This window comes from Triturus cristatus, chromosome 9 (assembly GCF_964204655.1).
Source record: "Triturus cristatus chromosome 9, aTriCri1.1, whole genome shotgun sequence".
NCBI lineage: Eukaryota > Metazoa > Chordata > Amphibia > Caudata > Salamandridae > Triturus > Triturus cristatus.
The window spans coordinates 48576712-48592731 of record NC_140592.1 but is presented as its reverse complement, the minus strand read 5'-3'; the positions used below and the strand labels follow the sequence as shown (position 1 = coordinate 48592731).

General features: G+C 46.9%; 1 protein-coding gene across 1 annotated transcript in view; it reads right to left on the bottom strand.

Moving 5' to 3' along the window:
- LOC146797360 (solute carrier family 26 member 6-like) overlaps positions 1 to 16020 on the bottom strand; it is a 187101-nt gene that overhangs the window by 98403 nt on the left and 72678 nt on the right. The window contains exon 8 of the mRNA XM_085624366.1: positions 4486 to 4633. Within this exon, the coding sequence (XP_085480492.1) occupies positions 4486 to 4633 (148 nt within the window). The remainder of the gene's footprint in view (positions 1 to 4485; positions 4634 to 16020) is intronic.

Sequence of the window (16020 nt, the reverse complement as noted above, 5' to 3'; positions counted from 1 at the left end):
GGGGCTAGATCATATATGCCCAGAATCTTACTCAATTCGCTGCATTCCAGTGTGTGTTCAAGGTGCCAATCCGTGATGGATGGACAAGAGTTCCATATTCCCCCGCCCCATTTCAGGTATGGACACGGGTGACAGTTAAAATCGCCCACCAGAATCACATTTGGAGGGCGTTTTCCCCTGGAATACAGGTCAGCCAGTCTGTCCTTCAGTTTAACCAGCCTCTGCATTGATTGGCCCGCATTATAAAAATTTATCAATACAAATTTTAACCCCTTTTTACCGTAACTAAGACCCTGAATGTTGTCCGAGTTCCAGCCCATAACCTCCCAAGTCCCTTGTAATGCCAGAGACACGTACGTTATTAGTCCCCCTTTAGCTCTTCCCATCAAGGATTTTTGGGCGGGCACAAAAAACATTTTGTACCCTTCTAAATGCGGGGCACTACTATCCAACTCCCATGTTTCTTGTAGGCAAATAATGTGAAACTTTTTGCTGAAATCCAACCATTCCTTGTTTCTTAATTTGGTCGAGATTCCAGCAATGTTCCACGATACCACCCTGAGTTCCCCGACCCCGAGGATGGTCTCATTCCTCACTGGGGTACACTGTTTTTGGGGCACCAATCCTACTAAACTACTCAGTTCTGATGCTGGACTATTGGCTAAGTAGATAGTTGCAACCTCATTTTGGGGGATTTCAAGTGAGAGAATATTTCCTGTAATGCCAACATTCTCCCTTAGCGTGACATTAGCTGGAGGGGATAAATTTTCCGAGTTTACAACGGGGGTCAGTCAATCTAGTTCGTCCATCACTGCCGCATCCGACAGTGGGATGAACCTATTTGAGACTGACCCCAGTCTGTACGACCTTGTTATAGGGATTTCCCCTCTTCTGCGTGGCACTTGGCGTAACTCTTTTGCATGGTCCCTATAGAAAAAGTTCAAGGGGAGCATTTTTATGGTCGTCCCGCTGTCAAAAACCACATAACTGTAACCAAGCAATTCTTTTACCAGCTCTGGGTGTCTAAAGTTAACAATAACACAGTCTCCTGCAAACTTCTTCTCCGAGGGACCAATCCAAGCTACCCTCCTTGCCATGAGAATATGAGTACTCTGATGCTTGGATTCCTTCACGTTATTGTGCAGCCAATGATTGACCTTATTTATCAAGGAACTTGTGGTCTCTTCTCTTTCCCCATTGTAGGCTGGAACCCCTGCTAAGACTATTGTGTAAGGGCAAGATGCTGGGGGCAAATCCAGTGTCTGCAAACCCGGAGAACTCTGCACCTGAACATTCGGGAGGCTGTGGGCTACTATCGGCCCTTTTGTGCTAGCCTCTTGTTGTGAACTCACGAGCGCCAAAATAGTAGATATGCCTTTATCATTGCTCACAGTGGGAACAACCCTCTGAATCGTCCCTGCTAGTCCCGGGCAAGGTGCGATCCCTAACCCGTCGTGGTTCATGGTTTGTTGGGGCACTGGTTGATCACCCTCTTCCGCTTCTAACAACCTACTGACTTTCTCCTCGATTTTCTTTATGTCATCCACCAAGGGAGCCAAATGTTTAAGAAAAAGAGCGTCCAATTTGGACTCGAGTATTTTCAATAACTCCTGCGACCAATCCGTTCTATTAACGGGGGAGCAGGAATCGCATTGTTTGCAGGGTGGCCTATTACTTTCATCCTCAACCATTATAGGGTCTTTTCTGGAGCCTCCCTTTTTTGCTTTTATTTCATTTTTGGTTTTACTTGTCCTCTTACTTTGTGGCATAGTTGTGGGCTTTGAGTTCTCAGTGGTGACAATTTCTGGAGAGGAGTCTGGCACTAATAACACTTTTTTTGAGCGGGTAACTACTACCCTTTCCCTCTCTAATAGAGCATTGGGATCCCTCTCGCCCCCGGGTGTGATACCTTCCTGCTCGTGGACTCCCTCATGAACTCCCCCAGTGCCACTAACCAATATATCTGCCGCAGACCCCTCCAATGTCGGTAACTCTTGATCCCCACCTACTCGCCTGTTTGTGTGGACTTGTACTATTGTAGAACCCTGATTTTTGCTCTGCACGTGAAGTCCCTGACCTGCCGGTATGCTTACCCCAGGCGTAACACATTCAGCTATTGTCCCCAACGAGGAACGTTTATGTGCCAATAGAGAATCAAGGGACAACCTACGCTCCGTTAACTGTATCTTGTGCGTCAACAGGGATTCGGCTCGCATAATAAATGCATCCAATGTACCCCTAACTCCCGCCCCAGGTCTAATTGGTTTTTTTTTGGTTTTCCCCATATCACCACTGGGGCTATGGGCGTATAATGTCGTGTGTATGGTTCCTCGAGATACGTGTTCTCAGAATATTGCCTGAAACTAACCCGGATGTAAGGATCCACAATATATTAGCTGACACGCTACAATGAGAGTTGCCCAACGCTGGTGACACACAGGTAATAACAAGAGTAACGTGTAACACATCAATTTGTTGTGCCCCCAGATTTGGTGTTTGACAATAGGCCGACAATGTATAACCTACACGCCCCTCCCCGACTTATCTTGAAGTTCTCAGAAGTCCTTTTATGGCTGTAGACAGATGACCAACTTGCCTCGCGAACCAAATGGAATGGCCCAGCCCGGCCTCTCTCGGCCTCGGACGGCCACAGACGGCCCGCCCTCTGCCCGGGCTCAGCCCGGCACGTCCCGCGCGCGTCCCGCGACGCGGGGGGAGCCTGGATTGAAGTAGCGCCTCCGGGCGCGCTTTCCGCCGGATGTGGGCGGGTCAGAGAATGGCTGCTGGGGGCTGTAGTCCACCTCTACAGCGGCCTCGGTGCAACAGGAGGCGGCGAGGGAGACTACCAGCGGCAGTGCAAGGAGGTAAGAGGGACTCTGCCCCCGAGCCAGAAGCCAGATAGAGACTGCTGCGTAGCGCTGAGTGGCAATTAGGGCTGTGCTTCAAGGTGCGGTCCCCCCGCTCCACCGGGGGAGCCTGGATTGAAGTAGCGCCTCCGGGCGCGCTTTCCGCCGGATATGGGCGGGTCAGAGAATGGCTGCTGGGGGCTGTAGTCCACCTCTACAGCGGCCTCGGTGCAACAGGAAGCGGCGAGGGAGACTACCAGCGGCAGTGCAAGGAGGTAAGAGGGACTCTGCCCCCGAGCCAGAAGCCAGATAGAGACTGCTGCGTAGCGCTGAGTGGCAATTAGGGCTGTGCTTCAAGGTGCGGTCCCCCCGCTCCACCGGGGGAGCCTGGATTGAAGTAGCGCCTCCGGGCGCGCTTTCCGCCGGATGTGGGCGGGTCAGAGAATGGCTGCTGGGGGCTGTAGTCCACCTCTACAGCGGCCTCGGTGCAACAGGAGGCGGCGAGGGAGACTACCAGCGGCAGTGCAAGGAGGTAAGAGGGACTCTGCCCCCGAGCCAGAAGCCAGATAGAGACTGCTGCGTAGCGCTGAGTGGCAATTAGGGCTGTGCTTCAAGGTGCGGTCCCCCCGCTCCACCGGGGGAGCCTGGATTGAAGTAGCGCCTCCGGGCGTGCTTTCCGCCGGATGTGGGCGGGTCAGAGAATGGCTGCTGGGGGCTGTAGTCCACCTCTACAGCGGCCTCGGTGCAACAGGAGGCGGCGAGGGAGACTACCAGCGGCAGTGCAAGGAGGTAAGAGGGACTCTGCCCCCGAGCCAGAAGCCAGATAGAGACTGCTGCGTAGCGCTGAGTGGCAATTAGGGCTGTGCTTCAAGGTGCGGGGTCACTTTTGTTGTGACTGCAGTCCTCTAGTGACATTTAACTTACAGGCCCTGGACACACTTAGGTACCATATACTAGGAACTTATAGGTAAGTCAAATATGCCAATCAGGAGTGTAGGCAATTTCAATATGTTTTAGGGGTCAAAGCACATGCCCTGGGGCAGTATCCCACTGCACATTAGCATCAGTCCGGAAGAAATGGGGGTGACCATAAAAGAGACGTTTTTCGACAAAAACACACTTTCTCATACTGTGTAAGAAGTCAGGGTTTAGGTTTAATCCAAGCTGATGGGGTTTATGATTTTCAGTATGATTGACATAAAAATAAAGCATGATTAAGTCAATGAAAATTAAGAAGAGAAAATTACTTTAATTTCCAAAGTTTAAGCATGTGTATTCTAGTCAAAGCATAGGGTACAAAAAATAGTGTTAAGAAAATGAGCAGAAATTAATTTTTCACATAAATGGCATACAGTCCTTTTCACGTGCTCAAGAATACGACTGAATAAGACATTCAAAATAATTTGCACCTAGTAAAGATCAATAAAGTACCCCACATTATTGAGAAGGAGTCAATTCAAATAGAAGGTAATGGCAAGTGACATCAATTTGCAATTAACAAAAGTGACTTGAGAGGCTTTTTTCACATACCCAAAAACAGGATTGGAAGGCAAGGGGAGAAAGAGCACTTGAGAAAAGCAAGCATGGCTGGATAAAGAAAAGCAATGTAAGGAGTACCCAACAACAGGGTGAAACTCACCTGGTTACTGTCCACCTTATAACTATGCTTCAAGGCAAACATCTTGGCAAGGGAGATAGTCATGGCGTATCCGACCACAGCGATAGCAAAGGCGCTGCCAGCCACTTTCCCAAAAAGATCAGCATCAGGGATTGAGGGAGCTCTCATTCTGCAGGGACAAGGCAAAAAGTAAGTCGCATAACCACAAAAAAGTTCATTTAGGGAACAACTAAAATACCAAATAAAGGCAGGGCTCACAATAATCACTTTATGAAAGTGTTCTTTCTTGTTTTTTACTGTTAGTGCTATTATCTTCTGCCTGAACACCTCCTGTCTGTCTGAAACAAAAAAACTACAACTTCACCCACCACAACAAGCTGCTAAAAACCTATTGTTGGCATTCCAAGTGTGAGCAAGCTACTGGCAAATTGGTCACAAACAACTGCAAAGCTACTACTACTACTGAAACTATTTAGGGTATATGTATGTGCAAGTCTTGCCAAAAATTGCAGGATTACACAATAGCTGTTGTGGGGGGGGGTGGGGGGGTCTATTTCAAAGATGTGGAGATCTGGTTGAGTCAAAGTTGGTTTTGTTTGAATGAAAAGACAACTATAGTCATCATATTTGCCACTGTAATTATCAAATTATTACACTCAGTAGCTCTTAATCATTATTGGTTCTACCAAGAAGGCACTTTCCAGCAAATGAAGAAAAGCTTGAATTCTATAAAGAAAATAACTTATCAATGACAGTCCAGGTGAACTATGTCATAAAAACAAGTTTCACATAAGACAAGGAATATAATGTGTAAACATTGGTCCATCTTAAAAAACAATGTGGTGATCAGCCCTGATTTGCCAGATAATCCTGCAATTAGTTATAGGAAGGGTAAATCTTTGGGAGATTAATTTACACACAGTTACCACTTGAAAATACAAAGAACAAATACGTGGTTGAGCAAACCACATATTCAGCCAGTCTCCATCCCTCGAAAGTAAGGAAGTCAGGAAGCGAGTTATTGTAGCTACTGCTTGTGGAATGCTGAATATTTTTATAAACCATTTATATAATGTTAGTGCTTTAATTGATGGTGAAAATTGTTACAACTGTGCGCTGTGGATATATGCTTAACTTTACTAATAATTGCATGCTCTGATAAAGCATTTTGTATTTTATGGGTACTGGAACCATGCAGTAACCCATCAATACTATTTATTTTACAGGTTTGACCCACAGTATGATGCCTGCCAAGTCTGTTTTCTGTGTTTATATGTAAATGTGTTTCAGAAAACTCCAAATGTCATGTGAACAAGACCCATTAATACTACAGCACTGTGATAATCATATGCTTAAAGACTTTGCTGTAGAAATGGCAAAAATACTTTGTCCCTTTCTATCTCACTGTGGATGGCACTGTGCTAATCCTATGCTTAAAGACTTTGATAGAAAGGCAGACATTTGAGGTGAGCGAATTTAGAGTGTCGCTGGTGTTGAGGGTGCTCTATACAGGAGCTGCTTTCCACCTAAACTTGAGACCTACCCAGAGTTCTCTGCTTCTTTTTTGCATGGTTTATGTGTCACTCTAAGCCTGAAAGGGTTTTGTTTTGACTTATACCGGGTGCTCTCTTGTGTCTGGACAAAGCTAAACCTCTCAGAAGACCTCTAATGAGAGCAAAGCACGTGTCAGGGGTTGCTTTTGTTCATTTCAGGGTGGCTTGAATGGTATTTTACCAATGCAAAGCTGTAATACTGTGCCTGGAGTGGTAGGAAGCTTTGGCCATTTTACAGCTCGGCATAGATAGCACTGTGGTAATCCTATGATTAAAGACTTTGCTGTAGAAATGGCAAAATACTTTGTTCCTTTCTATCTCGGCGTGGATGGCACTGTGCTAATCCTACGCTTAAAGACTTTGATAGAAAAGCAGACATTTGAGGTGAGCCGATCTAGAGTGTCGCTGGTTTTGAGTGTGCTCTATACTGGAGCTGCTCTCCACCTAAACTCGAGAACTACCCAGAGTTCTCTGCTTATTTTTTTGCATAATTTATGCACCATTCTATGCCTGAAAGGCTTTTGTTTTGACTTATACTGGTTGCTCCCTTGTGTCTGGACAAAGCTATACCTCTCTGAAGAGCACTAATGAGAGCAAAGCATGTGTCAGGGGTTACTTTTACTAATTTCAGGTTGGCTTGGATGGTATTTTACAAATCCAAAGCTGTAATACTGTGCCAGGAGTGGTAAAAGGCTTGGGCCATTTTACAGCTTGGCATGGATAGCACTGTGCTTTTTTTTAATTTTTATTAATGTTATTTTTTTATGCAGTTTCGACATACTGACAAATAATTACAAAGAAAATCAGCACATTTACCAACATTCTTTGTCTTCTCGCGTCTGACAATCGTAAGAAAGGAACAAAAAATCCTACTTATATACACATTTCGGTATACTATATTCTCTCTCCCCCTCCCATTCTAGTCTCCCTCCAATTTGAAGTGGGGGACCAGATAGATTTCCCGAAATCCCCTGTTTTCTTCCCCTTCTGAACATATAGGGAAATCTCTATATTATACATACCCAATAATCTGGAAAGCCACATTTGAAATGAGGGAGCAGTAGTATCCTTCCACTCTGAAGAAATTAAAATCCGAAGTACTGCTACAGAAATAAAAACCAGGGCTTCCTCAGCTTTCCCTAGTTTTAACCTATCGTCGATGCCCAATAACATCAGGGAAGGGGATAGATCGATCTTTTGACCTAGCAGCCCCTCCCAGAATTTTTCTATCTCACCCTGGATTACAGCTAGCGAGTCACAATTAAAGAACATATGCAGCAGGTCTGCATGACCCATATTACATCTGGGACATCTGTCGTCTTCCCTGACCCCCCAAGCATATAGCTTGGCGGGAGTATAATATAAATTAAACAGGGTTTTGTTATGCTGAGCCCTCAAGTTTGTAGAACGAAATATTTTTTTATTCAAAAAGAGGGCCATATCCAGATCAACATCGGGATTTCCTAGTTTTATGGCCAAAGCGCGTTCAGTTTTTTCCAAGTCATCCTGAGTTTCTCCCATGAAGAGCATATAAACGACTTTTAACTTCTTACACCCTTTAACCAGCAGGTCCAACATGGGGGATTCTGCCAGAGGTAATATCCTCGGTCTTAATGCCTTCAGCGAACGCGCTAGTTGGACATACAGCAGCCAATGGTTTGAAGGGATACCAGCACTACGCTGCAGGACATCGAACCCTAGTATCCCGTCTTCCCCCATTATGTCCCCTAATGTCTTGATTCCAAGGTCCTTCCATACCTGAAGGTTCCTATCTTCGCCCACCTGCGGGAATAGGCTCGAATTGCATAGGTGGAGGTATGGGTTTATCTTGAAACGGGCCCTCTTATAATATCTACGATCGACTTCACGCATCAAGAGGCCAAGTGCTTTTCTTCCCACTAGCAGCTCATAAATTGAGGGGGGCATCTGAATATCGTTATTTACTGCACTAGAACATAACTCTGACTGGAAAAGAATAGACATTTGCGTCAATAAGCAAGACCAGTGATAAAACCTCAGGTTTGGTAAGTCCAACCCGCCCCTTTGCCTAGGAAGCGACATTAGATTCGTATAGCGCCTCACCTTCCCATACTGCCATATAAACCATACTGCCATACTGCCATATAAACCTTATAAAGAGAATTGAGACTGCCTCCAATTCGTGCAAGGAGATATTCGCCATCGTGAGGGAATTTATGGCCCCTCGTGCTCCTTCGACTCAGGTACCCCCTACTGAGGCGTGGGTGAGTGCCCTTGCCAATTTCTTCACCTCCAAGATCAAATCGATTCAGGACTCCTTCCCCTTGAAGGGGGTTGGAGTATCTCACTATTCTGAGGGTGTCTTCGACTTAACAGCTAGTGCAGACCCGGTTCTGGCAGACTTTCTGCCACTTTCAGTTTCCTCGTCCCTGGACCTGATGGCCTGCCTTAAATCGGGATCACCTCTTGACATATGCCCTGCCAAATTTTTGGCAAAGATGGCCGAAGTCATTAATTCCATCGTGAATCCTATTCTGAACCGCTCTTTGAGTGAGGGTGTGGTCCCTCAGGCCTGGAAGCAGGCGATGATCATCCCTCTGCTTAAAAAGCCTGGCCTGGACTCGGAGGTGTTGGCTAATTACAGGCCCATTTCGCTTCTGCCCGCCTTTGCTAAGATCCTGGAGAAGCACGCGCATACGGTGCTCTCCGACTATCTGGAATCCCATGATCTTCTGCACTCCACCCAATCCGGCTTCCGCACCAACTTGAGCACCGAAACAGCGCTCCTGGAAGTCTCGGAGGCAATTAAGGAGGTGCTGGACTCAGGAGGCAAAGCGATGCTTGTGATGCTCGATCTGTCGGCGGCCTTTGACACCGTCCCCCACGAGGGTCTCCTCGCCAGACTTTATGAGATCGGTCTGAGGGGGACGGTGTTCAGCTGGTTTCGATCTTTCTTGGCTGGCCGTCGACAAACGGTCTGGCCCTCCCCCAGTTCCGCCGAGATGCCGTCACTCGGTGTCGGAGTCCCACAGGGCTCAGTGCTGAGCCCGACTCTCTTTAACATCTTTATGACCCCTCTGGCGGCACTGGCGGAATCTTTCGGGGCCCAGATCGTTTCCTATGCCGATGATACCCAGCTCCTCTTTACCTGCGGGAAAGGAGCAGATTTTGACGGAGAGAGTATCCGGGGTTGCCTTGGGGCTGTTTTTAATTGGTTCCAGCTTAACAGCCTCAAGTGCAACTCGGATAAATCGGAGGTACTCTTCTTCGGCTGCAGATCGGACCCAGATTGGCAGGAATGGTGGCCTGCTAATATGTTTCCCCCTGCAGGCTCTTCCCTGCTAGCCAAGAACCTGGGGATTAAGATCGATAATGGTCTGACGCTGAGATCCCAGATTCTTGGTCTTACTGGTACCTGTTTCGGCCTCCTCCGGATGCTCCGCAAGTTTCTTCCTATGCTCCCGGAGGATCACAGGAAGATAACGGTTCAGGCTATAATCGGCTCGAGAATGGATTACTCGAATATCCTTTATCTTGGCCTGCCGGAGTATCTGTTGCAACGACTGCAGGTGGGCCAGACTTCGGCAGCACGGGCCATCTTTGGATTACCCGGCCGAGCTAGAACCTCGGGCCTCCTGCAGTCACTCCATTGGCTGCCCATCCGGAAGCGGATAGTCTTTAAGACCTTGACCTTGGCCCATAAAGCTCTACATGCTTCAGGAGCAAAATATCTCCAAAAAAGACTAGCTTTTTACCATCCTGCAAGGTCCCTGAGGTCGGAGTCTTTGTTTCTCGCCGTGGTCCCTCGCATAAAAAGGGCACGTATAGGAGATCGATCTTTCAGACTGCTGGCTCCGCAGCTCTGGAATACTTTACCAGTGACACTGCGCAGTACCTCCAATCTGTTGGCGTTTAGGAAGGGCCTAAAAACCTGGCTTTTTACTCTTTAGATATCAGCCTTGATTTTTAGTTTAGGGACTTCTCATTTTTCTGCTTTTTCTTTTCCATTATGTTGTGGTACAGGTTTGCAATAAAGCGCCGGGACACTCTTTGAGTAGCCGTGCGCTATACAAGACAAATATAACATAACATAACATAAAGATGGACTCCAGATTTTTAATTATCTTCTCCTCAATTAAGGGGTATGGCACGAAACAGATACAGGATTTTAGGGAACATTGACATTTTGAGTACATTAACCCTCCCAATCAGTGAGAGGTGTAATACATCAATTCTTTTCAGATCAGCTTCTATCGATTTACTAAGTGGAACAAAATTCTCGGCTACTATTTTATCTATTGAGGCATTGATTCTAACCCCCAGATAGCTCGCTGAATCCACAAATCTGATATCTGATTTGATAATATTCTTAGTGCATATTATTTGCGTTTTGGATTCATTTAGTAGGTACCCCGATTGGCTACAAAAAGTCTTTGCCATTTGTGCCAGAACCAAAAGTGCCTGCTGAGGATCAGTAGTGATCACTGCCAGATCGTCTGCATACGCCAAGATCTTACTTTCGTAACCATTACATACCACAGGGCTGATCCTTGGGCTCTCTAATATCTCCCGGATAAACGGATCGATGTAGAGAGAGAAGAGGATTGGGGAACAGGGGCACCCTTGACGCGTGCCTCTATTTATAGATATTTCATCAGAGCTCTCCCCCATAACCACAACTTGCGCGACTGGATCAACATACATCGCTCTGAGTTCTCTGATGAATTTCTCCCCAAATCCCCTTCCCGCTAAAATCCCCCAAAGAAAGCTCCAAACCACTTGATCAAAAGCCTTCTCGGCGTCGAGCAGGATCATGGCCATCTCGCCCCCGCGGCGGCCTGGGCATCGAACAGAGCTATTGCCCTCCTAGTATGGTCCGTGGTGCCGTGCCCAGGTACAAACCCGTGCTGCCACGGGGAGACGAGGTCGCCAATGATCCTGCCCAACCTCTTAGCCAAGATCTTGGAATATAGTTTAGTGCCCACATTAATTAATGAAATGGGGCGATAAGATCCCGGTTTCTCCCTGGGCTTCCCCTTCTTGTGAAAGACTACTATATTAGTTTCCCTCCATGACTCTGGGACCACTCCTGTGCAAATTATACCATTGAATAAATCGATTAAAAGCGGGGTGATCTCAGATTCGACGCATTTATAAACCTCCAGGGGAATCCCATCTGGACTTGCGGCCTTTCCCACGGCTAGCTCCCGCAGGGCAACTGTAATCTCACTCCCATTAATATCCATCTCCAACTCTTCCCTTACTGGGTCGTCTAATCGAGGGCCATTATCTACAAACTCTTCGCCCTGGTGACCATCCAGATTTTCCTCGGCATAAAGGCTTTGATAGAAGTTCTTGAAAACCTCTAGAATCTCTTTGGCTTCATTGAATACGTTCCCATTTTCTTCTATCCTAGAAATAATATTTTTGGCTCTTTTCTGCTTAATTTGTAGAGCTAGAATTCTACCAGCCTGTTCGCCTGTTTCATAACGTTTTGCCCTAGATGATTGGTATTCACACATCGCCCTCTGCATTACTAGCTTCTGTAATTCCGCTTTAACTACCAACAGTTTCTTTTGGCTCTCGTTACTGTCCCCACCTTGTGCTATGTCTAAGGTGTGTTGTTCTTCTACGACTAATAATTTCATCGTTAGTCTTTCCACCTCGCTCCTGTCCTCCCTTCTCAATCTAGCTGCACAGCTTATTGTTTCGCCCCTTAAGGCTGCTTTAAATGCCTCCCACACCCCATTTCGTGATGTACTATATCTGTTGGCGGCAAAAAATTCCCCTACCCATTTCCTGATATGTTCTACAAATCTATTATCCGCCAATAACCTCCTTTCAAAGGTCCATCTGGTCCGTATCCTTTCTAACCCATCCAATTCATAAGTTAATACCAGCGGGTTATGATCCGACAATAGCTTCGGAAGCTTAGTTATTCCTACCCTGTTTATTTCTGAGGATGACACAAAAAAATAATTTAATTTTGTATATCTCTGAAAGGGATTTGAAAAATATGTGTAGCCTGGGATTTGGGGTTCTTTGACCCCCCATACATCTTCCAACCCATGCGAGCTGATAAGAGGCACCACAGGATTGTTCTTGGACAGGGTCACGTGAGGTCTGGTGCGGACCGAGGAAGCAAGATGGCGGCTGTGTAGCGGCCGTTGCAGCGGAGCAGTGAGGGCTAAGGAAGGAATATGAGACCAATAGAAATTTAGATGCACAGATACGATCTCCCGGAAAAGCTACGACTATAGCTCTGGGACACCGGGATGCTGATAGCACTTACTTGCCGCGGCTCCGTGAAGCAGTTCGCCCGGGCAGTGGTGCTCGCGGTCTCGGCTCTCTCATCTGGTCACAGACTCCGCGGGAGCATAGGAGGGCGGAGTCGGGTTCTGAGGCGGCGGTGGAGTGGAACGGAGCCCAGGTGGAGTAGAGCGGATTCTCGCTCTAGGCAGAGGGGAGAAAGCGGTCATCGCAGCGGCTCAGATTCATCAAGTCGGCTGGGTGAGAGACGGAAGGAAGCTATGGCTCCTAAAACAGCGGCCGGATTAAAAATGGTGCCCCAAAAGTAAAAAGCAATGCGGGAAGGAGCTGAGATTGAGACAGAGGGAAATGAGGACTTACGTGTAACACATAAGCCAACAGAACAACCAAAAAAGAGGCAGCAGAACACTGGAAGAACCCGTCAGGCAGTCGCCTCAATTGCCGAAATTTTTTCCAAAGCGGGTAAGGAGTAGGAGATGGTGAAGGAGAAGGAGGTGGTTAAGGAGGTGGGGGCAGTATCTCTCCAGCGGCTAAATTACAAAATGAGGAGACTAAGGCTGGGAACACTATGGGGGATTTCTCCCCCCCAGGCGCTGAGGAACTCTCCAACCAGACACTGCCCCCTGCACTAAACTCGGCTAAAGACACAATCGTGGCTGGTAACCCCGCGGCCCAATCTCCGACCGGGGGGGGTGAGGCGATTAAGGAGACGCTCAAGGGTGAAAACGTACTACTGGCCCAGGAAATAATGACAGACGAAGTTGGTATTTCCGTGCAGGGTGGTGACATGACCAATGCAAGGGAACAGTTACAGTCACAGTTGGGAGTCACAGCTAACACGGATTTCCTGAGTACAGAGATTGACCTGGCCTTGGAGGGCCCTCTCAGTGATAAGGAAAAAGATCCCAGCGAATGCTTCTTTTCAGTGTCCGAAGGGGCCGGTTGGTCCGAGGATGATGAACGTAGTTCCTATTTAGATTCTGAGAGCAACTCAGAATTAGATCTGCCGGCAACAGCGCTAAGACCTCCTGTAGCTGCGAGGAGTCAGGTTCAGAGCCACCCCCATCGTGAACTAAGCTGGGATCATTCTCCTGCCTTGGCTTTACAGGGAAGCCCCAGTATGGACGCTGCCCATCCGTCACTCTTGGAGACAATACATCAAGAGATAATCGCACATAGAGAAGAGACCCGCCAGGATAATCGTAAGGCTCAGGCTGCAATGAGGAAGATGCAGGGCTTGGTTAGGAAACTCTCTAAGGTCTGTGCCAATATAGGGGACAGAGTCTCGAATCTGGAGGAGAGAATTGTAACAACGGAGACAGAGGTGGCTGAAGCGACCAGCAAGGTTAATGCTCACTCCTAATCTCACACGACAGAGAAGCAATCAAAAAAGCAAATAAGACAGTACTGGACGCTGTAAGTGGGAAAATCAATAGATATTTTAATACTGCCCTCACACACTCGAAAGTATCATGCTTCATCATTGGGCCGCATCATACACCTAGGTGCAGACCGACACCTTGGGTGGAGCGCAATTTTTTGAAAAGATGACGAAGAAAAGTGGTGAGGGTAAGGTATAATGAAACAAACAGACAGAACAAACACAAAAGTGTAATTCTGAGAGAAAGGAAACAAATAGTCTCCCAGAGAAAGGGACCAAAAGAAGTGCAGAAAGAGGTATAAAACTGTCTCGGGGTTGACCCTCACACTTTATTCTTGTCAACCTCTGGCAGGATTAGAATAAACAAAATGGGGTATCCAGGGCAGGTAACGACCCTACAATCCCCCCTGCTAAAACCAACATGTTTCTGCCAGTTTTCTATGTGCCCAACCGGATCACTCTGGCATTCATCAGGGTGTTGGTCCCTATTGTTTGGTCTATACCCCTATTCGGGTATTGTTTACCTTTTTCAATCGGGGTATTACCCCAGCGTCACTCTATTTTGGAATTTCCAAGAGGATAACCATATCTACAACAAAAGAAAAGAAAGAAACGGATCGTCATTTCCAATCTCGTTCTTCTCATGATTATTCGCAATACTCCTTGTATTTCCCACGCATCCCTTGACGTGAAATATAATCTCAATTGCAGCCTCGCCTTTTAACAAAACCGTAGCCCCAAAACAGTGGACACCACAACCAACAAAAACCACCTCACCAAGTGTTTGAGTGTCAGAACCTTCTATATGTTTGTTTCATTATACCTTACCCTCACCACTTTTCTTCATCATCTTTTCAAAAAATTGCGCTCCACCCAAGGTGTTGGTCTGCACCTAGGTGTATGATGTGGCCCAATGATGAAGCATGACACTTTCGAGTGTGTGAGGGCAGTATTAAAATATCTATTGATTTTCCCACTTACAGCGTCCAGTACTGTCTTATTTGCTTTTTTGATTGCTTCTCTGTCGTGTGAGATTAAGTCTATTTGAGGGAGTCAGAAACAGCCTTATCCCTCGTCTCTCCTTTATTGTGTTCTGTGTAATGCTCACTCCTCTCAGGTGGTCGATCTTCAGTGGAAAATGGAGGAGAATAGGCTCCGCCGGAACAACTTGAGGGTATTAGGAATCCCGGAGGGGGTCGAGGGCTCTGATATAAGGGCATATATCATCAAACATTTCGAGCAATCATTTCCAGAGCTTTCTAACTGGAATTGGTCTACCGAGTTACAACGAGTCCACCGTACCCCCTTCAAACTTCGCAGGAACGCGAAGGAAGGTGATAAGCCTAGAGCTGTGTTGATATTTCTCGGCAATTTTATCCTGAGACAGTCCATCGCAGAAAAAGCGAGACCAAATGCTAGGAGAAGTAGCGAGGGGGTCTCTTTCTTCGTGCGTCCGGACTATTGCCATACGACCGTAGAGCGAAGGTGACGACTGAGGGAGATGATTAAACCCTTTCAGGACAAGAAGATCCAAGCCTTCCTGATAAATCCAGCCCAGTTAAAAATAATTAACGAAGGCAGGACTCTATTTTTCGCCTCAGAAATTAAAGCAAAGGAGTATCTGGACTCTCTGGGCAAATAGTCCTTAGACTGCTATGTTGAGGGGGGTAGTTATTGTTTAAGATGAAATGGATTTGTAGATTGTCCGGCAGGGGAATTGTGCTGTGCATATCGTATTAGTTTGAATGGTCTAAGGGTCTCTACAGCGGTCTTGGGTTCTTTCCTTTTTTTTTTGTTTTTGTTTTGTGTAATTTGTCTGTCCTCACTGCGATCTCTGCTAGTCCATCACATGCACAGACCAGGTCTGAGCGCTTCACAGAATGGGTTGTGGGGGGGGTGGTGTAGGGGGGGTGGGGGTCGAGTCGGGGGGTGGGTTTGAGGGTGGGAAGTGTTGGAGGGGGGGAGGCGGTGATTCTAGAAAACGAGGGAAAAAGATGCAGTTTGGATTCTTCTGGATGTCTCTCTAGTCAGCTTATGGATATAGTAATGGATAATCTGTCAAAGACGCAGGTAGATTTAGATGTTCAAGTAGACCTCCACAATGGTGAGCATTAGAGTCTGCTCAATTAATATAGTTGGGATGAACGATTGGAGGAAACGCCAAAAATGGGCACATTTTTGTGAAGTATAATAGATTTGATGTCCTCTGTCTCCAAGAAACTCACCTCCCTTGGGCTAGAAGGAGTCTCATGTCTCTGAGTGGCTTTGAGCTGGCAGCATGTACAACACAATCCTCGATAAACAGGGGGGTCGCAGTTCTAGCCAGAAGATCTTTGGGAGGGGTTAGGCGGACTAAAGTGGACAGCAATGGGA